General features: G+C 31.4%; 1 protein-coding gene across 47 annotated transcripts in view; it reads left to right on the forward strand.

Moving 5' to 3' along the window:
- Rims2 (regulating synaptic membrane exocytosis 2) overlaps window positions 1-25,240 on the forward strand; it is a 546,345-nt gene that overhangs the window by 170,146 nt on the left and 350,959 nt on the right. For 3 of the 47 annotated variants that reach the window (XM_048801995.1, XM_015486360.2, XM_015486359.2), the window contains exon 1: window positions 12,106-12,775. The exons of 39 other annotated variants lie outside the window; for them this stretch is intronic. In XM_048801995.1, coding sequence (XP_048657952.1) covers window positions 12,654-12,775 — 122 coding nt within the window. In that variant the 5' untranslated portion in view covers window positions 12,106-12,653. Of the gene's footprint in view, window positions 1-12,104; window positions 12,776-25,240 lie in introns of those variants that run through there. 5 more of the 47 variants (XM_048801996.1, XM_048801997.1, XM_048801992.1 and 2 more) reach the window with 3 other exon arrangements.

The raw sequence follows: 25,240 nt of genomic DNA on the forward strand, positions 1-25,240 counted from the left end.
TGCTGACTCTTGTTTCAAGGAGGCATAGGAAGGACAATGTTTAATATGAAGGACAATGTTTAATATGAAGGAAATTGGTACAGAATTTTCCTTGAAAGGATCTGTGCATGTTTGTCTTTAGCATTTACCTGAAATTGTGCAGTGGCCATTGAGAGATTAAAATTCAGGAGGAGATTTTAAACTATTTTTTTAATAACTTTATTTTATTTATTTATTTTTATATGTTGCTGAAGATCAAATCAGGGCCCTTGCATGTGCGAGGCGATCACTCTACTGCTGAACCATAACCCCAGTCCCTAAACTGTATTTTTTAAATAAAAATTGTCTCATTAAAAATTAGTCATTTTTATGTATATATGTTTGTGAATACACAATATTTAATATGGTACTAGTGCTTATTTTTCTTAAGTGTTTTTGTATTAATTTTGTGGTGACTTTTAACTGTATGAATCCAGGCGAACTAATTAGTCATGGATCCCAAGATAGGTCAATATGTGATAAATTGCTCTTATCCTAAGATTTGTGATGCAGTTTATTGTTTAAAACATTAACACGAAATCATGTGGATTTCTTTTTTAGTAATTCATGACTAATCTAGTTTGTTTTCAAACCAAGAACCAATATTGTTGTTATCTATAATTAACTATTTTTATTTCTGTCATTTATACCTGAAAGTTACTTGTATATATTATTTGACACAGTTGTAAGTTTTAAGGTATTATTTGGAACTTTTTGTTTGGAAAGAAGGACTTTCAAGGTTGGTTTGAAGATTTTTTTTTTTTTTGGTAGAATAGTTCTCACTGTGTTTACTTAAGTACACAGTGCTTGAACCGGAAAATTAAACTTTAGAGTGGTCTTCCCCTTCCTATTGACGAACTTATTTCCATTTTTTCCCTTTTTCATTATTTCTTTCTTTCAACATATTTCCACCTAGTCATTTTAAAATTTATTTCTTAAATGCTAGTTTTCAGCTTATTTTTTCATTAGTATTTTCAGATTCTTATTGAATTTTCTATTTATTCATTCAGTTGCCACTTCAGTTTTCCTTTCCTATGCATAAGACTTGATTTGTATTGATGGAGCAGGATTAACAAATTGTAATTACATCTCAGATAAAGTTTATTACATTTTTCATACAGCCAAGATGTCAAGACTACAGGGTATGGGTAATCAAAATTGTGTGATACAAAATATTTTTTTCACTTATGTGGTAATAATCTGAAACTCACTTATACAACTTGTTTGACACAGTTGAAAGTTTTGAGGTATTATTTAAGATCCCTGTTTGTTAACAAAACTTTCTTCTGGTTTACTTTGTGAAGTGTTAGAGTCATGAGAATGGGGGAGATTATGAGAATTTGATTTTTATCCTTCAAATATTTCCCCTTTCTGTTTAAATATGTTCTGTGCTTTAATGTTGTATTCTCTCAAAAAATATAAATTTGGGAGTTGTTTATGTCAAAGGATTGTTAGCCTTTTAATAAACTGTATTTTTATTGTATTTATTACTTTTTAAATTCTGGGGGATAAAGACTGTAACATTAACTTATATTTTAAATGAGAGAATTTATCTGTAGGAAGTTGTTGAATAAGAGAGACATAGTAGTACCATGTAAGAAGTTCTAGACTGTGAGTCAGGAGATTGGGATGCTAATTTTATCTTTGACACCAATCATTTGGCCAAAAAAAAAAAAAAAAGAATTGAATGAAGCTTCTCACTTTTCTGCAAAATGGGAGAGAGTTTAGAGTCTATTTTAAATGTGATAGTATATTATTATAGGGTTTAAGCATAAAAAAACCATCATTATTATTATCACCTATTTATTTTTGTTATGGCCTTTCTGTTTTATGGAGAACAAGTTGTAGGGACCAAGATTGGTGTAGAGAGAGCTTTGGAAAATATTTTAGTAGTTCATGATAAGTTTGTGGCTTAAATTAAAATTTTAGTGAGATGGAAAATACTGTTTTGTTTTGAAGGTAGAGATGGTAGCACCTATTGATTGTTGGGATATGTGTGTTGAAATGTAAAAGAAAGGAATATCAAGGATAACTCCTGGATAAATCTTGTTGTTGTTCTAAGATAGAAAAAAAAAAAAAGGGAAGAACGGGTTTGGGTGAGGAAATCAGGAATTCTCTTTGGACATTGGCCATGTTATGTTTGAGATGCCTCTTGATTCCATTTTGGGATACCAAATTGACAAATGCTTAAATGAGTCATGAATCTTAGGGGAAGATAAAAGCAAAGATGTAAAATAAAGATATTGATGGCCATGGAACCTAAGTTGCTTAGGGAAAGTATTTAGATAAAATAACAGAAGGGGTCCACATGATAGGCAGAACAGGTGTGCTCTCCCACTACCCTCTGCAACATTTAGAGATCTAGGAGAAGAATAAGAGCCAGCCAAAGGCATAGGAAAAAAATTGTCACTAAGCAAGAGGAAAATTATTAGAGTATGTTTCAGGAATTAAAAATAAAAATGTGTTAGATGTCATCAAGAGTATAGCATTAATGTCAAATGCTACAGGGAAGTCATGTTAAGAAAGCAACACAAAATTGCCATTGCTGAGAGATAGCTAAGTAAAGCAATAAAGATAGAAACTTGGTTAGTATGACTTGAGAGGTGGAATGTGAAATTAAAAAAGTGGACATAGTCTCTACATACAACTTTTTCAAGAAATTTACTGTGAAAAGGAGCAGAAAGATGGGATAATACCTGGAAGGGAATGTGAGTTTCAGGGAGATTCTTTTACAATAGGAAATAGCATAGTCATAAAATCACTGGTAAGTTGATTCACACTTAAATTATTAATTTATCATTATAAGTATCATTAGAAATAAATTCTAAAGTAAAATTAATGATAAATTAAACTAGGTATATAAGAAAAAGAGTAAGCTAGATGGGAAATTAATATAATAGGTGTTTGTTACATTATAGTTTGTTTTTTATTTTCAAATTTTGTGCTTAATCTCGATCACTCATAAGTAGCTGGGATCTCTAATTAATCCTGATCTCTGTTCATTACTAAGGGCCAGGCAAATTACATTTTTTATGTTGATAGTATTGGATTTAGTTTTTTTTAGAGATTTTTGTAAGTTTATTTGCATAAGATCTTCAGTTTTGCCTGAACAAAGACTAAAAATTTGGTTTGCTCTCCTTTCACCAAGGAAGGAAAAGGAATAAAAGTAAAAAAGCTAAAAATATGCTCTCAGACTTTTCAAAGTCTGGGTCTGGCTCTTATGGAATGAATGAATTCAGGTCAAAAGAGGTATTTTCAAGAGAGTTTTTTTGATATAAAGAGTTACAAATCCAGTATTTCTTCAAATTTATGACAGAATATATAACAGAGTTGTTTATCACATTCCATTATTATTATTATTATTGTCATTATTATTATTATTACTGATGTTGGGAATTGAACCCAGGGCCTCACACATGCCAGACAAGTGATCTACTGCTAAACTACATCCCCAGCTCCATAATTGTCCTTTAAAAATACTGTCTCTTATTGGCTTCTAGGCCATCACACTTTCCTAATTTTCCTCCTACTTTTGTGGCTGCAATTCAGTCTCTTTCACTGGCTTTTTCTTTCCTGCTGACTTAGCATGGAACTTAATTTTTGGTGTTTTATCTTGGATTTTTTTCTTTTTATCATTTTGAATTATTCTTTTTTTGTTTTAAATTTAGTTATACATTACATACAGTACAGTATATTTCGACATATTTATACAAACTGAGTATATCTTATTCTAATTAGGATCCCAGTCTTGTGCTTATACATGATGTGAAGATGTATTGTGGTGTATTTATATACTTATATAGGAAAATTTTGTGAGATTCATCCCACTGTCTTTCTTAGTCCTACCCCCTAACTTCCCTTTATTCCCCTTTGTCTAATCCTCTGACCTTCTATTCCCTCCCCCAGTATTGTGTGTTAACATCCACCTATCAGAACATTTGACCGTTGGGTTTTGGGGATTGACTTATTTCACTTAGCTTGATAGTCTCCAGATCATCCATTGGCTGGCAAATGTCATAAAGTCATTCTTTATGGCTGAATAATACTCCATTATGTATATGTATCACATTTTCTTCATCTGTTCATCTGTTGAAGGGCACCTAGGTTGGTTCCATAGCTTTGCTATTGTGAGTTGAGGTGCTGTAAACATTGATGTGGTTTCATCATTGTAGTATGCTGATTTTAAGTCCTTTGGGTATATGGTGAGGGGTGGAATAGCTGGGTCAAATGGTGGTTCTATTCCAAGTTTTCTGAGGAATCTACATATTTCTTTCCAGAATAGTTGCGCCAATTTGCAGTCCCATCAGCAATGTATAAATGAACCTTTTCCCCAATATTCTCGCCACCATTCATCGTCACTTGTATTCTTGATAATTGGCATTCTGACTGAGTTATATGAAATCTCAGTGTAGTTTTAATTTGCATTTCTCTAATTGCTAGAGATGTTGAACATATTTTTATATAGTTGTTGACCATTCGTATTTCTTCTTCTGTGAAGTGCCTGTTCAGTTCCTTTGCCCATTTATTGATTGGGTTATTATTACTATTATTTGATGTTAAGTTTTTAAAAAATATATCTTGGAGATTAATGCTCTATGTGAGGTGCAGTTGGTAAGTATTTCCCCCCATTCTGTAGGCTCTGTCTTCACACTCTTGATTGTTTCCTTGGCTGTGAAGAAGCTTTATAGTTTGATAAAATCCCATTTATTGACTCTTAATTTTACTTCTTTTACTTTAGGAGTTTTGTTGAATAATTTGGTTCCTAAGCCAACATGATGGAGTTTGAATTTTTCTCTTTGGTGATCTCAATCACTTACTTGTTTGAAATCATTACTAACATGCTGATGCTTCCTAAATGTTTTTTTTCATTTTCAACCTAGGTTTCTAACTCTAGAGTGACATATATAATTGATTATCTGTTTTTTTAAAGCTATTTTGTGTATGCTTCAAATTCAACAACTTATCATCTCTCTCTTTCTTTCTTCTCCCTCAACCTGTTGCAGTGGATTTTAAGACTATGTGCTTGGTTACTTAAGAGAGAAATCTGAGAGTAATTTTTGAATCCTCTATTGACATTCATATATCACTTCTGAACTCCTGTAGCCAATCACTATTTCCTGTTGATTCAACATCTGTCTTTTTTGGTCTGTTCCTTTTTCTTCATTTTACTTTGATCACTTGGGGAGGGGAGGGGGGATAGTAGAGGATAGGAAAGGTAGCAGAATACAACAGTTACTAATAGGGCATTATGTAAAAATGTGTATGTGTAACCGATGTGATTCTGCAATCTGTATTTGGGGTAAAATTGGGAGTTCATAACCAACTTGATTCTAATGTATGAAATATGATATGTCAAGAGCTTTATAATGTTTTGAACAACCAATAAAAAAAAACATTAACAATATATGAATACTGAAGACGATTTTTTTCTGAGAGCTTTAAATATATTTACTTGATGTATTCTACATTAATAGCATTATAATTTCATTTGAATGTACAATGAAGAGCGAGAATAAAAATCTTTGAGTAAAAAAAAACACTGAAAAAAAATAATATCTTACTGGAACTATTGCATTAGCTTTCTAACTGATATCCCTATATCCACATATAGTGAGATAATATTTTGGTGTATTTATGGTTGTATTTCCTTCAATGTGTTTTTTGTGAATGCCTGAGTCTTCTCCATTATGACCACTGGGACTTGATTTATCTGTTGACTCAAAGTAGGAAAACACAGAATTATTCACGGACTTCATTAAAAAATCAAAATATTCAACAGTTTTCAATGCTCTGTAGGATTTGCAAATGTTTTTTTCTCCAGCTACTTGATTTCTCTCAGTATTGCTCTGTTCTGGTTTTATTTAATCAACATTTGTATATGCAATACTCTGTATAATACTCCTTTGTTTTGCCCTTGGTTAGGCTCATACTTATTATTTCATGGTTCTCATCTTAAATGATAGTTTCTCTAGAGCTCCCTCTGAACTTCTGAACTCCAAGACTATTTTGGGGTTATTGTTAACAAGCTCTCATCACATCACGTCACTAATCTTAATTCCCAATAACACATATAATCACTTATTTAGTATCTATATTCTCCACCAGACTTCAGACCAAAACTCCTATGAGGACTGGTATATTACTCTCCTATCTTCTTTGCTTCCCTCTCTTCCATCTTGCCTCCTTTCTGATTTTTCTCCCTCCTTTCTACCCCTTTTTTCTTTGTTTTCTGTAGGCTTTTTTAGCAGTTAGAAAAGTGTCTATGAGACAACAAATTCTTGTTGATGAATGAATGAATGAATGAATGAATTTTGAGAAGAGATTTATTCTGTGTGTGTGTGTGTGTGTGTGTGTGTGTGTGTGTGTGGTGCTGAGGATTGAGACTTGTTCTCTTAATATTTACACAAGACAAAGAACCTTGAATTGTTGTAACCTTGAGATTTATTACCTTTGATGGAGAATTGAAATTCAGAGTGAGGGTATCAGAAAGTGGTGACTCCCCATTTTCAAGTGGCTTTATAATCAGCACATACTACTGAAGAGGAAGTAGGCATACAAGAATTAGAGGATTGTGTGTATATGATATGCCTGGGTACTTCAATAAATACAGGAGGTGATTTGGTAGGAAGTTGGCAAAGATCCAGAGAAAGTTGAGATATTAATCTAATTCATTCCCTTTTGTAACTATAGCCTGATGGAAAAGGAATGTTTGAATTCAGTGTAAACTTTTGAATAAACTATAAACCAACTAATATTTTCTTCTGGATAATTCAATCTTCTGTTACACAAGTCCCTAATGTCCTCTGCTTGAATACTTTTAAGGAAACAAGGTAGGGTTTGTAGCAGTTGCTTAAACCTCCATAAGACTAACTGTAACAAGTTCACTCTTCAGTAGCTCTCCAGAGACTTTTGCCTTTGTTGAAATGGAGGGAAAAGGCCATTGGAATCACCTTTAATATTACCTTTAACCTGAGCCTCCCTAGAGACAGTTATTATAGTTCTATAGTGGCCTCCTGGACTATGTTGACAGGCCAAGAGAGTGGGCTGGGAAAGATAAAAAGAGACAAAGGAGAAGGTACACTATGGAAATAGTCAAACAAGAAAGTTCCAACTCACTGTTTCCTATTTATTCTCAGCTAATGATAAGTGACTGGTTATTATTCACTACATATTTAATTGGATGTATATATAGCTTGCAAGAATAGAATATATTATAACCTATGTTAAGTGTTCTGTAATGTGTAAATTATAGTGAAAACAAAGTACTTTAGGCTTTATTGCTAAACTTTTATGCAGATAACTTTTTCTTCAGCACAGAAGAATTATAATTGGTGTTCTTTAAAAAAAAACATTTGTTGGGGCTGGGGTTGTAGCTCAGTGGCAGAGCACTTGCCTAGCATGTGTGAGGCACTGGGTTCTATCCTTAGCACTGCATAAAAAACTAACTAAATAAAAAACTTTTGTTGCATATATTTAAGGTCTACAACATGAAATTTTGATTATATATATGTATATATATATGTATATAGTGAAAAGTTTAGTAATATCAAGCAAATACTTATTTCTGACATTTGATGTCAAAGCTGAAACAAATTTTGTATTTATAGAATAAGGTGTGTAGCCTTTGGGAGAAAAGACCTTCCCTTTGCTCCCCACTTTTTTTTTTAAATAAAGTAATGAGTAGAGTTGTATGAAAGGAAAAAATTACATATGAGAACTATTGGAAGCCAGTATTATTACACAGCATTTCATTTGTTCCCATATTTTGCTGAAACCTGTTTATAGTTGTGCCAATAATTATTATTTCTAATATTTTAATACAATAGCAAAGTAAAGTTAGTATTATTTCTGGAAGAATCTAGTTGCACTTAGAACTTACTAGTTGGCAGAGGTGCCTTGTGGAGACAGTGAGCTAAGATGTGAGTCCTTGACTGTATTTCAAGACAATAAACATCTCTTTTATTGTGGCTCCTGGTGACTGTAATTATTAGGGATAGAGTTGGGTCTTATTCATGTTGATATATCTCCCTGCAATAGTAGTGTTACTTCTAGTGGTTCTCTTGATAGTTATAAAGGGAATATATTCTTAGAGTTAGCAATCTTAACACTAGGGAGATTTGACAATTTTTTTTGAGATCTTCATTTTTTCTTTTTCTTTCCTTCTTTCTTTCTTTTTTTCTAATTGATAGAATCCCTGGGTATCACTTAGCACATTCTCATTCTAGAGCTTAAATATAGGTGTGGTCCTGTATAGCCTGACTCTTGTATTTACTGACAAAGATATTTCCACTGTTGTCAGCTTTTGAAGTATATGGACTGCTCTGGCACTAGATTGTTGAAGCATTTCTGTAGTATCTTTCAGAATACTTCCACAACCAAAGTAAAATAGTATTTTTGGTATTAAAAAAAGTTTTAAAAGAGATTATAGTAATTCTCAGGGATTGAACTCTATATCTGTTACTAATTCTGGTCATCAAACTGTTCACCTCAGGGATAACAAATAAGCAAAGAAATAAAAGACACATGATAGTGTGCCTTTCCTCTTTTTCTTAGGAATTCTAAGATCCTTGCCTCAAAATACATTTGTGGTAGCTTTTACTATGTCTCCCCTTTCCTTTCTGAGTTAGATGATGGAGTGGGTTGGGTTATTGGTCTCATTTAGCAATGACTAGAATTAGGAACAGATATAGAGTTCAACCCCTGAGAATTACTATAATCACTTTTAAAACGTTTTTTAATACCAGAAAGCCATTGGACATTAATACGTTTTTAAAAACTTACTATACAAATTGTTGTGTTTTGAACTGTTTTTTGATTTTTATCTGAAAATTTGTGTGTAGTAATGTACTAGTTATCTTTAGATTTGTAGCATGCTTGTTTAGGTCTGGTATGTTCTTTCTTTCATCCCTGAAAATACTGCATGATTCACCCTAAATTGAAACATAGACCAAATTACCTTTCTTGAATGCCTCCTCTTTCCTCCTTTTCTTAGGAATTCTATCATGTGCCTTTTATTTCTTTGCTTATTTGTTATCCCTGAGGTGAACAGTTTGATGATCCTTGCCTCAAGGAAATATTTCCAACAGAAGATACTAATTTGAGAATCATGAAGAGAGCATTTTTCAAAATATTTGCTCTCTGGACCATCTTTCTTATAACCTTAGATTTTTTTTTTCATCAGTTAGAAGCTTCAGATATTTAATGGAACAAGAATAGTACAAAGGTGACATAGATAGTTGTACATTTGAAAAAAATCATAGCTTGGGTATATAAAGTGAACATCCTAAGGTATTATGGGTAGTTGGTGTTAGAATAAGTGTTTAACCCAGGCCATTTGACTCCAGGTACTATTTTCTTTCTGTTTTCATAGAAGTCTCTGATATTTGTTGTTTGTTAACCTGCATTATATAGAAAATGTAAAGGAAATATTACCTATAAACTTTCTTTGTAATCCTCAGGACATTTGTAACAAATTATAAAGTCCCTTAAAGCACAATGTTTTTTATTACAAATATTGGTGACGCTTGTATTTCTGAACCTTATGATATAACATGGCAGGCTAAAACCAAATCAACATAGGAACAAAGAACAAAATGAGGCCTTTATGTGGTTTCTGTCCTCTCTGTGGATATGACTAAATGATAATGAACTTTTTGATAAAAGTTAGTCATCCATTTATTCAAGAAATTTTTACTGAACACTGACTCTGTGCTAGGCACTAAGCTAGGTGAGTAAAACAGAATGCAGGACTTAATCTCATGGAATCAAGGATGAAACACATGAAGCATTTTTTCAAGTGAATATATGGTTATATTTAAGCATTATGAAGAATAACCGCAGGGTATAATGAGAGTGCATAATAGGGAATCTAATCTAGGTCAGAGGAAATCTTCCTAGGTTAAAAGAAGGGAAGAGGTGATAGAGAAGGTGGAAGAAACCACTTTTGGATATTGGGGGAATTAAGAGAAAGCTGGTCAATGATACCAGTATTCTATAGAAAGAACTGGAAAATGAGTTGCTGAGGAAGACACGTGCAGTATTGTTGATTCTTTTAAAGGAGCCAATTTTAAGATTCATTCTAGTGATATTTCCAGCGTTTAGACCATCTTTGAGCACTGTGACCTTGCCTTCAAATCAAGGTTTGAAACACAAAAGAAACATTTTTTAACAAAGAGTGTTTTATAGTATAATTACCTTAATTAGTAGACTTGCTTCAAAAGAGCTTTTGATTATTTATAATATTAAATCTACCCACAGAGAATAAATATGTTTTTTCATCACTGATAGTGTGTTAATTTAAAAATAACAATTTTAAGAATGTATATTTTTTGTAGATGTTGTTATTTTATGGGTATGAAATATCTACTTATGATCAGAGACTTAAAAATTTAAATCATATTAGGTTGCTTCTGTTTGAGGTAAATGCAAGAAACCCACTAAAATTTTCTTGTGAATTAAAAAACTTGAGATATTCTCACTGAAATATTCTTGATTAGTCAGGGGCAGATGATTTTCTTATTCATCTACAGAGATGGGCCTCTTTACAATAGGTGTGCATTTGTCTGTGTGGTTGGGTGAATATGAATGCAAATGAACATGTACTTATATGTACAAAACAAAATGTCAGGGAAGGAGCATAGGAAACAGTGTCCAAAACAAAGACTTCCATTCCAAATACTCTTTTATGAACTGTATAATCTTTAATCCATAAAAGCTTGAATGTTTTCATCTTTAAACCTATGGAAGAATTAATATGTATAATATTTTCTAAACATTAAAAATGAATTTAGAATTGCTTTATAAACTAAGAAATACTTTATGATTTGTGTGAGTGTTTGAACAATAAATTGGTGTGCACCTATAAAAACATCACAACTAATAAATATTGGGTCACTCTTAGTTTAGGTCAAATTCATAATTGAATATCTTAGTTTAAAAAGAAATAAAATAGTTGTTTAAAATTTTATGTTATTATAGTTTATTATATGTTTATTCATTCCCCCAAATAACTTACCACTATTTTAAAACAGTATATTTAAGTGCTTGTATGTTCAAAATGATATGTATATGGAAAGAGATGGGCTTAGGGCTAAGAGTTGAGGTAATGAAGAACCAAGAGGGCTTGATCTGTTAAACAAACACTAAGGAGCCCAGGGTGGTGGTGCACAACTGTAATCCCAGCATTATGGAAGGCTGAGGCCGGAGGATCACAATTCAAAGCCACCTCAGCAATTTAGTGAGGCTCTAAGCAACTTAATGACACCTTGTCTCAAAATAAAAAATAAAAAAGGTTGGGGATTTGGCTCAGTGATTAAGCACCTCTGGGTTCAATCCTCGGTACCAAAAATCAACAAAACAAAGTAAAACCAAAACCAAAAAAACACCCAAACAAACAATCAAACAAACAAACATCAAGGGTCAGAAACAAATAAATATCAGTAAAAATATTAAGTGTCTCCACAAATGACTTGATATTTAAAATTTGGTTTACATGCTGCTTTTAAAAATCTTTACAGAAAGATGGTTGCCCTTGGATACAGAATAACCTAAGATTTTATTTGAAACACAATTTTTCACAAAGCATGTGTGATAATATGGGGGTATTCTAAGACTATTGGAACCATCAGAAAATAGTCCATTCTAAAAAATGTTATTACTGCCATTATTGAAATAATTAATGATAGTTGATAGTGTCCTTTGGCCATGGTCATGTTTTGTTTGGACCTGCGGGAAAGTTTTTATTTAATGTGTGCTGCTTAGGTGAATTTTAATAGATAGGCATAACTTTTTTTTTCCCATATTTATATGACCAACCATGTAGTAACTATTTATGGCCTATAAAAGGGACCAGACTCAACATTATTCACATTTCTTTAAAAATAATTAAATGAAGACATTTTAAAATTAAATAAGAAATTTAAGATGACCAAGTACATGTTTTCCAATGCACTTCACTCTAGAAGTATGGCATTATAAATGCAGGTGATAAAAGCCCATTGTCTGTCATACTTTTATTGCTTCATGATATCAAAAGGAGGATGTACCACTTATTTTTAGAATGTTCCGGTCCTTTGCAGCAGCTTGCATGTTGAAGAGAGATGTTCTGTTGCTGGAGTTATTCATTTCACAGAAAAGAGAAAAGGGTTTGGGAGATGCATAATTTCTCTTCCTCTCTTATCCAGTAGCAACATTGAGAAGATACCTTGTCCCCATTTTTATTACTTCTGAGATTTTATTGCCGGCAGCCAGATGTGCTGAAACTCCTGACGACAGCATCTATTCATTGCGTGTTTTTAATAGGCTTAGAGAAATATGAGTAGAGTACATGAAAGCAGCTCAGCTTCACACTTCAGCTGGGAATGCCCAAAAAGCTCACTGCTGTTTAGAATTCTTGCTACGGTCAGGAGAAAGCCGAAAGCTGCACGAGTACTGAATCTTCTACGACTGAATTAGAAGAATAATGACTGTACAATTAACTATCAACCTCTGCTCATTTAAGCACAGTTTTTACAGAGCTCAGGAGAAATATGGAACTTGATTGGCATGTTTTTATTTGATGGTGTCTGCAAATAGATGACTTTAAAGACAGGTGGTAAGGAAAAATAAGAGAAGGAAAAAAAAAAAAAAGGAAGAAAATGCAATTTGAGACATTGCGCCAGGTCTGCAATTCTGTTTTATCTCATTTTCATGGGGTTTTTTCATCACCACCAAATATTTTACAAAATGAGCTTTTTGGACAAACGCTGAACAATGCAAGGTGAGTAGAGCTAAACTGTATTTTCTTTTAGTATTGTTAGTTTCAGGATAGTAATTTTATATGTCTGTAAAATTGTTTTGTATCGCAATTTTAATATTATAAGGGTGCTGTCTTTTTTATTATACATACAGAATTATACTTAGTATTCTTAATTTGATTTTAAGAAGGAAAATAAGCTTTATTTTTCTTTGGAAAGCATAAAAGCATCTTAAATTTAAGTAGATTGACCTCTGAAACATAATATAGATATTAGTCTGTTTCATTATTTCTTTTCTTAAAATGATTAACTCAAAATGCCTAATATATGTTTTCTTTGTTATCATAGCAGTGATTATATTGCATATATAAGAATGGTACTGTATAATCATATGTGATTTGTTGGAAAATGTGAATTAGCAATCATGCATGCTCTTGTAAAACATGCGGAAGATGATTTCTAGGTCTAAGACATTTCTCTATGCAGTGTAGATCAATAATCACTTTTAAGCAAGCAATATTGTGAAACTGCTAGTAATGCTTTGTATTAGATAAGCTAGTTTGGAAGGATTCTTTGTTATAATTCCTATTGCTTTTTCAAACTGAGCATTTTTTTTTTTGTGGTGAAGGTTGTTAAATTTTGAACATATGTTCTAGATGGTTTCTCTGACTTACACTAAAAGAAATATTCCCTTGAAAAAAGCTTTTGAAATGCAGTTTTATTACCCAGCTCATCTCTCATATAAGTTGTTTCGCTTTTGAGAATTTCTAATGTTATACAACTAGTATAAAAAAAGACCTCATTTTAACTAAATATATGTGGAGAAAGACTGGGAAAGAAATTTCATGAACATAATAGTGCACTGAAATCTTCTGGAAATCCACGGGGAATTAACAGTGCATAGACTATTGAATGGTTTTGTTGATCTCTTCCTTTTAGGTTCTTAGAAGAATGTGAGGCAGGTTATTTTAGAGATTAAAAAAAACCCTGTTATACAATATGTGTGTTAATTTAGCAAATGAAAAGAATGCTTTTAAAATTTATTGACATTTAAAATGTTTACTGATGGCAAATATATTTATGACCTTTTTTGGAATATGGAATAGCATATCTATTTCATATAAAATTATACTTCTTTTCCTCAGTGTAGTTTTGTTCAATGAATTGATTTGATTTTTTCTAATTTTATTTTCAGACTAATTTGAAATATACAACTATATGAAATGTTAGGATATTCTAACATTTGCACTATTATATAAATAATGGACTATTTATATTTTAAGATCTTGCTTTCTTTTTATTTAGTAATATATCATTTTTACTTACTTATGTTAAATTTTAAATAAAAGAGACAGTATGGGTTTCTCAATATTTTCACAACCTGAAGGTACCAGAGTTTTAGAATTTATGTTTATTCTTTAAAGTTTTTTCCTTGTTTTGTTTCCATCTCTTTTTTTAATGCCAAGAATTTGTGTGCTCAAAAATATTAACATTAGGTCTTGGTGTATATTGATTATATAAACTGTACTGTTAGCAGCACAGTAAAGAAATTTGTTTTAAAATTAGTGGTAGTAGTTTTCAAATATAAGACTGTATTTATTGAGGGTTTGTGTACATCCCTATAACTAGGCTTTTGCTTTGGCTTCAAGTTTATTTTATTATATGCATGTTTATAACTTCAATGCTGTCATTAATATCTGGAATTTTATTCTGCTGCAATTAAACATTAAATTGTGAAGTTTCTAATACTTTCATAAGATCAATCTTGTTTAACTTCAATACTTACCTAAAATTACCCCAAAATACCAACTAATAATAAAGAATTTATTCTGCTTTAAAATATAATTCCTACCTCCATGTTCTTACTTTCTTAGTCTTTAAAAAACAGAGGTTTTATTTTACAAAATAGACTTAATTATCTTCATAAATAACCATCAAATTGATTTACTTTTAAGATCAGCCAAAGTCAATGCAAATAGTTATTTTGGAAGTCTGAAGAAGGAAAAATAAGTAAATGAACTCACAATTAATGCTGCTATATATTTTAAATTTTTTTTGTGTGTTCAGATTAGATAGAAGGGTCTTTTAAATATTTTATTCTACTTAGATTTTTTACAAAAGAATACAATTACCTAGACATTAGCATTTCAGTTAATAATGAAGTAAAAAGTATGTAAACTAAAAATTTGTTCTTGAAGAAAAATACCATGGGTGAATGACTTAAGCATGTCATCACAAAATATGCTCTTACAACTTAAGTTTTATTCCTTAATAATGAACATTTCAACTTTGTGGAGTGGACACTAATGATTTTTGAGATTTAAGCACCAATTATATAACTATCACTTCTAGAAAGAACAGTTTTAATGTTGTTACATGAATAGTAATCACTTAAGTGTTTGGACTAATTGACATAGAATATATAATATTTGTATTTTGACATTAACTATGATCTTTAAGCTGATCGGAAATAACATCATAGATTTGGACAAATAGATTATATTTTTATTCTGAATTGCTTTCTAGGAGAAATTATTAGAAGAATACTATGTATCAGTTGTAGAAAATATATTATTAAAAATTGATCCTTTTAAGCAATTTTGAAACCGAGCCCTTTCTTAGATAACTAATCATATCCCTAATCTGCAACTTAACTTTCATCAGGTTATTAAATATTAGGGCATTTAATATCTATGACATATTAGTAATAAAAGATGAAAAGCTCTTATATTATGCTCCAAAAACATCATTTCCAACTTGAGACAGAAGGAAAGAGTTTAATTATACTAACAATATTGAATGAATCATAAATCACTAAACTGAAAATTAATAAAGATTTTAAAAATATTTTATTATTTAATGAATAATGGAAATTATTTATGAGTGAAAACCACTTGACTATTTTAATTAAATTTTGTGGGAAACATATAGCATGACCCTTTTGTTTTAGACAGAAAGTTCTTAACTTATTTTTTTTGTCATCGTATGGTACCATTTTAGTGCATAAGGAGCTATTTTTCTACAGTTAAAATGAAACAACTAAAGATCCTACAAGGGAAATAAAAACAAAAACAAAAGCCTGTCAGCATCCTACATAAATCCACTTAATGGGTTTTGATGAAATATCACTTTAATTTAAACTCTTGTTATCAAGTCGTCTTCTTACAAATTCATTTTTCCCAAATTAAATTATTTCACCAGAACACAAAGATAATTGCTTTTGTTGCCAGTGAAAAAGTCTTCAAGTACTGAATTCATTATGAAATCTAATTTTTGTGATCTTGTCTTTGGAGGAAAGCATAAATTTTCAGAAACTGAAAGATATATTTTTTAGTAGAATTCTTTGCATTGAGCTGTTAGTTGCTTTAAGGGAGTGTTCAAAGGAAAATAATAATGATGACTTGTGATAAAAATTTATGAAAAACTATATTTGATGTCCTCCAAATTTTTTTATTTATTGAATTTTAACAATCTTTCTTGTATAGTTAAGAAATCTGTATTTTCCTCTTGAAGTAATTATTTCTTTGTCACTAAATTTGTGGCAGTGAGTTTGCTGTGCTTTTTGGCCACACAGGGGCATACTAGAACTAGAATTTATTCAGAATAGATCTTTTTCTCCCTTGCATATATGTATGATCAGATATGCAGACTTTCGTATTTGAAAGTAAGATTTAAAAAACTTAGACCAAAGAATATTTGCATTTGTTGGTACTTTTAATTATAAATGAGGGAACTGTATGACCTCATTTACCTGGAGTGGTCTCATTTTTGCCCACTGTTCTCAGTGATTATTATTAGTATTACTTATCTCTCTCAAAAGTGTTGTGATTTTTCATTAAAATATGGGGCTACTCAAATTATAAAAATGAAATATAAAGCTTATTTATAAATGTAAATAATTAGTTTTTTTTCGTTAAAACATTACTACAGTTCTAAAACATTAATATTATTTTAAATAAAACCTGATTTTGCCAAGTAAATGTTTAGTTTGTTAATATTTTTGTTCAGAATAATTATTGCTTTGGTTTATAATGAAACCATTAATTTGTGTTCAGAAAGTTTGGCATAGACACTTGTTATTAATCATAGCATGTCAGACTATTATGACACTGAAAGAGTATGCTTACTTTTCAGAGCTCTGAAGGTGCAATCTGCAGTATGTTTTGTTTGGACTTTATGTGGTCCCGACATAATCAATTTTTCATTTTAGGAATTTATTTTGTGAAAAGTTTGTATTCTGAGATTTATAAAGCACTCAATAGTCTGATATAAAACATACTTTATGTTTTTACTTAAACCTTATTAAACATACATAATGATAAAAATTATTGACCTTAAAAGTATATCTCAATACAACTGCTCTTTTAGATTTCTAATCAAAATGATTTTTGATTTAGATATGCATATCATCAATATATTTTCCAGAATATTTATTATGAGCCTTAGGTACATACCACAATTATTAATATAGTTACCAAATCTGATAGAGATGTACGGTCTTTTGAGTGTTTTCTTTATTGACATAAACTTTATAGAGCTACTTACTTTTGGTGATAACGGACAGGTAAATATTAACAATTCTTTTAAAATTATCTACTTCTACACAATCATAATGGATCTTAGAACAGTTAAAGAAGGTAACTATTAGTAAATTTAAAATTCTGGTGCTAGTCACTGAATACTAAAATGAATTCATTTCATACGTGCTCTGGTGCTGTAGGCTGTGTTCATATCCGTTTGTGAATTACTCGGAAAACTTCATGGCCCCAACAAAAGAATTCTTAAGACTGAGCTTCAGTTTGAATTTAATGTTTGATTTTAACTAATACTGGAGCAACTCTAATTTAGAAAGTGAGACACAGGATCTATGTCAAGTTCTGAGAAATTTGAAGACTTTTCTATTCCACCACTGTCTCTCTGCTCTTAAACAAAGTGCAGCTTAATTTAAATGTACTTAAATTGAACTCAGGACTTAATTCACTTATACACCTTTAAACTTTTCATCTTGTTGTGTGTCCTTTGAAATATCAATAATATAGTTAATGGAAAATGGTAAAGAGAACTGCCATGTTTAAGGATTGATTTGTGCCTGACTTTTCTATTGTATGTTCTAGCTTTATGTTTGGAACACAGGAGTGTTGAACATAGGAGTTGTATTCACAGGTAGGGCCTGAGATATTTACTAGGTATGTGCTATTGTTAAAGTTATTTATTCTCTCATGCTACTTCCCAGTCAACATAAGCTTCCCCCAGTCTTCAGAACTAAATGCTTCTTTTAAAAAATAATTCAGATTACTTTTTTATGTTCTAGAACTTTAAATAATGGACATTATATCAAGCTATTCTTTATTTTTTTTTTTTTTGGTAAGGCCTTTTCTTCAGCATAAAAATAAAAAAAATCATGTTGTTTTGTGCAAGTAGTTTTTTCCCTTCCATTACTGAATACTATTCCATTTTATAATGCCACATTCTCATATAAGTCTTTTTGTAGACATTTTAAAATTTTTCTAGTGAATTTCTAGAATAGGATTTTGTGGATCATAGAATAAATACATGTTTAGTTTTATAATTGCAGATCATTTAAAAATTGGTTGTACATTTTAAACTTATATTGACCAATGTTTGAGAGTTTTACTGGTTCTGCACACCTTCAACATTTGGTGATATGTCTTCTTAATTTTTGTCACTCTCGTGAATTTATGGTGGTATTTCCTAATGATGTGATTTTGTATTTTGTATTTGCTTGATGGCTAACAGTGTCAAGTACTTTTTCATTTGCTTACTCGGCATTTGAATATCTTCTTTTGTGAAGTGTCTTTTCAATTTTTTTTTTCTATCATGGTTTCTATTTTCTGCATGCTAACTGAAAATCCTTTGCCAAACTGTAAATAAAAAAAATAAAAACTATCATATATTTTCATTAACTCAAGTTTTAGCTTTTGGCTTTGGTATATGATCTATTGCAAATTAATTTTTGTGAACATAATTTAAGAGAGGAGTCAGAATGGATATCCAGATGGATACCTTGTTTTTCCATTGCCATTTGGGGACAAGACTTAAAGACATTCTGTTTCTTATTGGATTGCTTTGTCACCTTGGTAGAAAATCGAATAATTGTACAATTGTGGTCCTATTTTTGGGCTACCTATTATATCCCATTGATCTATAGTCAATCCTGTGCAGTACTCCAATCTTACCTTTATAGTAGTCTTGAAGTTAGGATACTGCAAGTCCTCCATATTTGTTCTTTTTCAAGGTAGTTGAGTATTCTAGATCCTTTGTGTGTGTGTGTGTGTGTGTGTGTATGTTAATTTTGATTTGACAAGTTGTTGGGATTAACTTCGGAATAGCTTTGTATTTCTATTGATAGATTGGAGAGAACTAACATCTTAACATTGAGTCTTCCGGTGATATATCTCTTTATTTATTAGGTGTTCTTTAATTTATCTAAGCAATGTGTTTTAGTTTTAAAAGGATAGAAATCTTATATGACTTTTGTTAAGCTTTTCATAGATATTTACATTTACTATTATGTTATAAATTATCATTTTTAAAATTTCAGCTTTCAGTTGTTTGCTGCTAGTTTATAAAAATAAAAATTATTTTTAATATTAATGTTGTATCTTTGGCCCTGCCAAATTTACTTACTAATTTTAATAGTTTTGGGTAAGAAATTCTATGTAAATAATCATGTCCTCCATAAACAGTTTTACTTATTTTTTCAATATTTATGCCTTTTATTTTTTGTTGTCTTATTCTATGCTTAGAACCAACCATGCAATGCCAACACAAGTTGTGAGACTCCTACTTTAGTAACAGTTTTTTTTTTTAAATGGGCCTGCATTTTATTCATTGTTTATTATATGGCTATACAATTACCATATGATTGTTCTCCCTTATTCTATTTATTTTGCTAATTATATTAGTTTTGAATATTAAACCAACTTTGCATTTCTAGAGTCAATCTCAATTGGTAATGGAATATTATTCATTTTATATACAATTGGTCGAGATTTTCTATGATTTTGATAGGTTTTTTTTCACATCTATATTCATGAGAGGTAACTTTATAGTTTTATTGAAATGTAATTGACAGGTTTTAACATTAGGGTTATTCTGATATTATAAAATGAGTTTAGCACTTTTTATATCTCTATTTTTGAATAGTTGTTGTAAGTAAGATCGATATTTTTTCTTCCTTAAGTATTTGATAGAATTTGTCAGCAAAAGCAACTGGACATAAAATTTTCTTTGTATGAAAGTTTTGGTAAATGATTCAGTTTCCTTAAGTTAAATAGGCCTGTTTACATGTTTTTAATTTTTCTGAGTTGTGGGACATTGTAATTTTTAAGAAAATTTTCATTTTTTCTAAGTCAACTAATTTGTTGTTATGATTTCTAATATTCCTTTATTATTCTTTTAATATCTGTAGAATTTATAATGATAAACTTTCTTTTATTATTTTTTGGTACCAGGGATTGAACCCAGGAGTGCTTAACCACTGAGCTATCAGCCCTTTTTATTTTTATTTTTTTAAATTTTGAGACAGGGACTTCCTAAATTGCCTAGGGCCTTAATAAATTGTTGAGGCTGCCTTTAAACTTGTGATCCTCCTGCCTCAGCCTCCTGAATCACTAGATTATAGGCATGTGCCACCGGGCCCAGAAACTTTCTTATTCTGATATTGGTATTTTATAATTTGTGATCTTCCTTTCATTTGCTTATTATTTTACTGAGGAATTTATCATCTTTTTTTCTTTTGACTTTGTTAATTTTCTTTTTTGTTTCTCTTTGCCTGTTTCACTGATAATTGTTCCTATCTTAATTATTCCTGTTTTTCTACTTACTGTGGGCTTAACTTCTTCTTTTTCAAGTTTCTTAAGGTGGAACTATGTGATTTCTTCTTATACACAGATATTTTAAAAAGTTCGTTAATTTTTAAACATTATATTTAAAAATATATTATTTTTGATATAATTTTACTCAACCAAGAGAACATACCTATATAATTTCAGTTGGTTTAAATTTGTTTAATTGCCAACTATAGATCTCTTGGTGAATATACCAATATTTTTGAAAGAACTAGATATTCTGCTCTTGCTTAGTATCAAATTTTGTCATGATATTTCAAATGTTGTTCAGATTTTCTTTCTCAATTTTTTTTATCTTATTTTTTTTCAAAATTGCTGAGAGAAAGGTGCCGCAGTCTGGCTGGGCACAATTCAGGAGCCACTTGTCAAAAGAAACAAACTTTATTTTTAGAACCACACACCAAACCACACAGCTCCTCAGGAAAAACCTTCAGAGCCCAACTGCCACCACCGGCTTCCCACAAGCCTCTCAACCTCCCCCACTCCTCCTGCTCTTGAGGCTGATTGGCTGGGTCGCATGGGCGGAGCCAAAAAAAGTCCCCCAATGAGCAGCTCCGTGGTCTGAAAGGGCGGGGAAACAGCCCAAGGAGCATCACGGCAGAGGAGCAAATCAGATGGCAGCTAGAAGTTGCTGGGGCCTCTGTGAGTCAATCATCAGCTGGCAGCTGGAAGTTTGCTGGGGCCCCTTGGCTGTGGCTCTCAACAGAAAGGTGTTAAAAAATTTGAACTATGATTATAGATTTACTGCTTCTCTTTTTAATTATATCAAAAATTTCATTATTTGTCTTAAAGCCCTATTGCTGGGCACCTATACATTTATGACATTAATTAACTTTTAAGAAGATCTCTGTGAAATATGCCTTTTTTCTTGGTATTATTTGTCTACAAGTTTTTTTGGTTTTGGTTGTTATTCTGTGTTTCTCCATGCTTCCAAAAAGAATTATTAATGATAATCAATGATTTTTAAAAAGACACATATAATTGTCAAAGTAAATAGAGTGAGAATCCTCATCTTTGCCCTTTTGAAAAGGGTTTTTCTTTTTTTCTTTTTTTTATTTTGCATGGCCAATAACACATTTCTCATTGGAGAAAAGCCAGTTTCAAAGTGACTCAAGAGGTCAGCCCTTCTTTGCAACTGTATAACTCTGGGCAGTCCAAACTAGGTACTTCACTGGTCACTGACCTCAGCCAGTTGGCCTGCTCTGGATTCAGAGGGCTCCAGTGGAGTCTAACATGTTAATTTACCTCATTGGCTTTTTCCTTGTTATGGTATTAACTACTGTTTTTTATTTTCTTAGCCTCTATTTTGTGGCTTCTCTTTTACAAAATTGCCATTGTTTCTCTTCAAACCCTGCAAGGTGTTGGTATTACAAGCCTTATTTTATAGTTGAGAGTGAGGCTCTGGAAGGGTGTCAAACAGTAATTTTTCTTTTGCTGAAATGGAAAACCTAATTCAAGACAGCTTAAGCAAAAAGGCTATCTATTGGCTAACATAGTCAAAACCAAAATAAAATGAAACATATAGTACTAGTTTCAGACTCACCTATATCCACATCCTCACTTATAGCAGCAACAGAGCTCTGTTTCTGTCTCTGGTTAATATCCTATGTTAGAAGTGGTAGGAAAAATCAGTAGCACAGCTCAGCCTATATTTATATTCTATATTGCCTCCTTTTCTTAATAGTAGAAACTCCTTTTTTTGTGCTTTTCTACCTGTCCTCAAGTTACAAAAATATCTTATTAATATCTTCCTTCTATTCATTTATTGTTTTTTAATTGGTGCTTTATAGGTATGCATAAAGGTAGAATTCACTGTGATTTATTCATAACCATTTATGACTTTTGTTTATATGGTATGCTTTCCCCACCAGTCTTTATATATTTCTGGCTTTTAAATAAAGTATGTATTATAAAGATGGAATATGATTATATCTTTTTTTAAAAAAATCTACTTTGACAATCTTTGCCTTTTTATTTAGAATATTCAGTCCATTAAAACTTAATATAATTGTTGATGTAATTTGAATTTAGATATTTGTTTATAGATTTTGTTTCACTTTCCTTTTTTTTACTACTCCTGCTTTTTTAAAATTATGTGAGTATATTTTAGAATTCCATTTTAATTTATGTTTTCTTATTAGCTATGTATATATTTATCATTGTTTTTTGCTGGTTTTACTTTTACAACCTCTTTAGTGTTATATTGCACCATTGTATGTAAAATATAGATAACTTGCAGCAGTATAAATCCATTTACTCTCTCTTTTCATCCTCTATGCTATAGTTTTCATATTTCATTTGTATGTATTGTATAGCTTTCACAATCACGCTATAGTTTTTGATTTTATCAGACTTATGTTTTCAAACAAATTAAGAGGATGAATAGTCTTTTATATTTCTCTTTCTGAAGATCCAAGTTTCCATTTGATAGAAGTTTTCTTTAACCTGGAGAGCTTCCTTTAGTATTTCTTTAAGTGCAGATATTCACTTTTACATTTACTCTTAACTTTGTGAATAGTTTTGCTGGATATAGAATTCTGTGTTGAAAGACTTTTTTAAAAAAATCAAATTTCTACAATTTAAAGTGACCGTCATTGTTTCTAATGAGAAGAAAGTAGTTCATCAAGACATGTTAATGACTCTTTAAATCATTGTTCTTTTGTATAATGTATTTTCTCTTGTTGATTTCAAATATTTCTCCTTTCTTTGTAGCTGTTTTATTATGATGTGCTTATATGTAGTCTTTATTGTATTTATTTTGCCTAGGCCTGCTGCAATTTATATTTTTGTCTATTAAAGTGTTTTATCAGTGCATTATGGTTATATATAATAGTGGGTTTATTTGGACACAATCATACATGTATGGAATATAATTTACTCTATTTTAGTCTCCAGTGCTTCCTCTTTCCTTCTCCTTCTTCCTGTTTTCCTTCCTCTTCCCTACTGATCTTCCTTCTATTCACTTATTAAGATCTTCCTTCTATTCATTTTTTAATTGGTGTTTTGTAGGGGTGTATAAAGGTGGAATTCACTGTGTTATATTCATGTATGTACATATCATAATTTTGTCAATTTCATTCCAGATTTCCTCTTTTTTTCCTGTCCCTCCTCCCTCCTCCTTAATCCTCTTACTCTACTAATCTCTATTTTCCTGGGATCTGCCCACCCCCACTTTTTCTTACTTTGTCCTAGCTTCCACATATGAGAGAAAACATTTGATCCTTGACTTTCTAAGTGTGGCTTATTTCACTTAGCATGATGTTCTTCATTTTTATCCATTTACCAGCAAATGCCATAATTTCATTCTAAGTAAAACTCCATTTGGTATATATATATATCACATTTTCTGTATCCATTCATCTATTGGCAGGCACCTGGACTGGTTCCATAACTTGGCTGTTGTAAATTGCGCTGCTGTAAACACCGATGTGCCTATATCACTATAGCATGCTGATTTTAGTTCTTTTGGATAAATACCAAAGTGTTGGATAGCTGATTATATTCCTAGACTTTTGAGGAATCTCCATACTGCTTTTCAAACTTGATTGTACAAATTTATATTCCCACCAATAATATATGATTATACCTTTCCTTCTACATCATCACCAGAATTTATTATTATTTATATTCTTGATAATTCCCATTCTAACTGAAGTGAGATGAAATTTCAGTGTGGTTTTGATTACTAGGGATGTTGAACATTTTTTCATATATTTGTTGGGCATTCATATTTCTTCTTTTGAGAAGCATCTGTTTAGTTCTTTTGCCCACTTTTTGATTGGGTTATCACTATTTTTTTGTGTTAAGTTTTTTGAGTTCTTTATATACTCTGAATATTAATATTGAACCCAGGAACTTGTGCAGGCAAGGCAGGTATTGTTCTCCTGAGTTTCCTCCAGCTCCCTGTCCTGATTTTTTTTTTTAAAGAGAGAGAGAGAGAGAGAGAGAGAGAGAGAGAGAGAGAGAGAATGAATATTTATTTTTTAGTTTTTGGCGGACACAACATCTTTGTTTGTATGTGGTGCTGAGGATCGAACCCGGGCCAGATGCATGCCAGGCAAGCGTGCTACCACTTGAGCCACATCCCCAGCCCCCTGAATTTTTTTTAAAACAGGAAGTTTTAGCTACAAACTTTCCCTTGCGGTGACTGCAGCTGAAATGTTATTATTTTAATGTTATCTGTCCTTCTTGAAGTCCTTCTATGGATTCATGATATTTTGGCAGTGTTTATTATACACACAATTTTATTTTTCTTTTCTGTAACTTTTTTCTTTATTATCATTTCCCTCTTTTAACCCTCTATATTTGCTTCTTTTTCAAACTAGTATGTCTCAAATTTTTTAACATAGTTAGCCTCTAGGCATTGACTGGATTTGGTTAAAAAAATCATAAAAATTGGAAACTCCCCTGGGTGTGGTGGCACATGCCTGTAAGCCCGGTGGCTTGGGAGGTGGCAGTAGGAGGATTGCGAGTTTAAATCCAGCCACAGCAAGTTAGTGAGGCCTTAAGCAACACAGTGAGACCCTGCCTCTAAATAAAATATAAAAAAGGGCTGGGGATGTGGCTCAGTGGTTGAGTATCCCTGCGTTCAATCCCTGGTAACCTTTTCACCCCCCC

Source organism: Marmota marmota, unplaced genomic scaffold (genome assembly GCF_001458135.2).
Source record: "Marmota marmota marmota unplaced genomic scaffold, marMar, whole genome shotgun sequence".
Taxonomy (NCBI): Eukaryota; Metazoa; Chordata; class Mammalia; order Rodentia; family Sciuridae; genus Marmota; species Marmota marmota.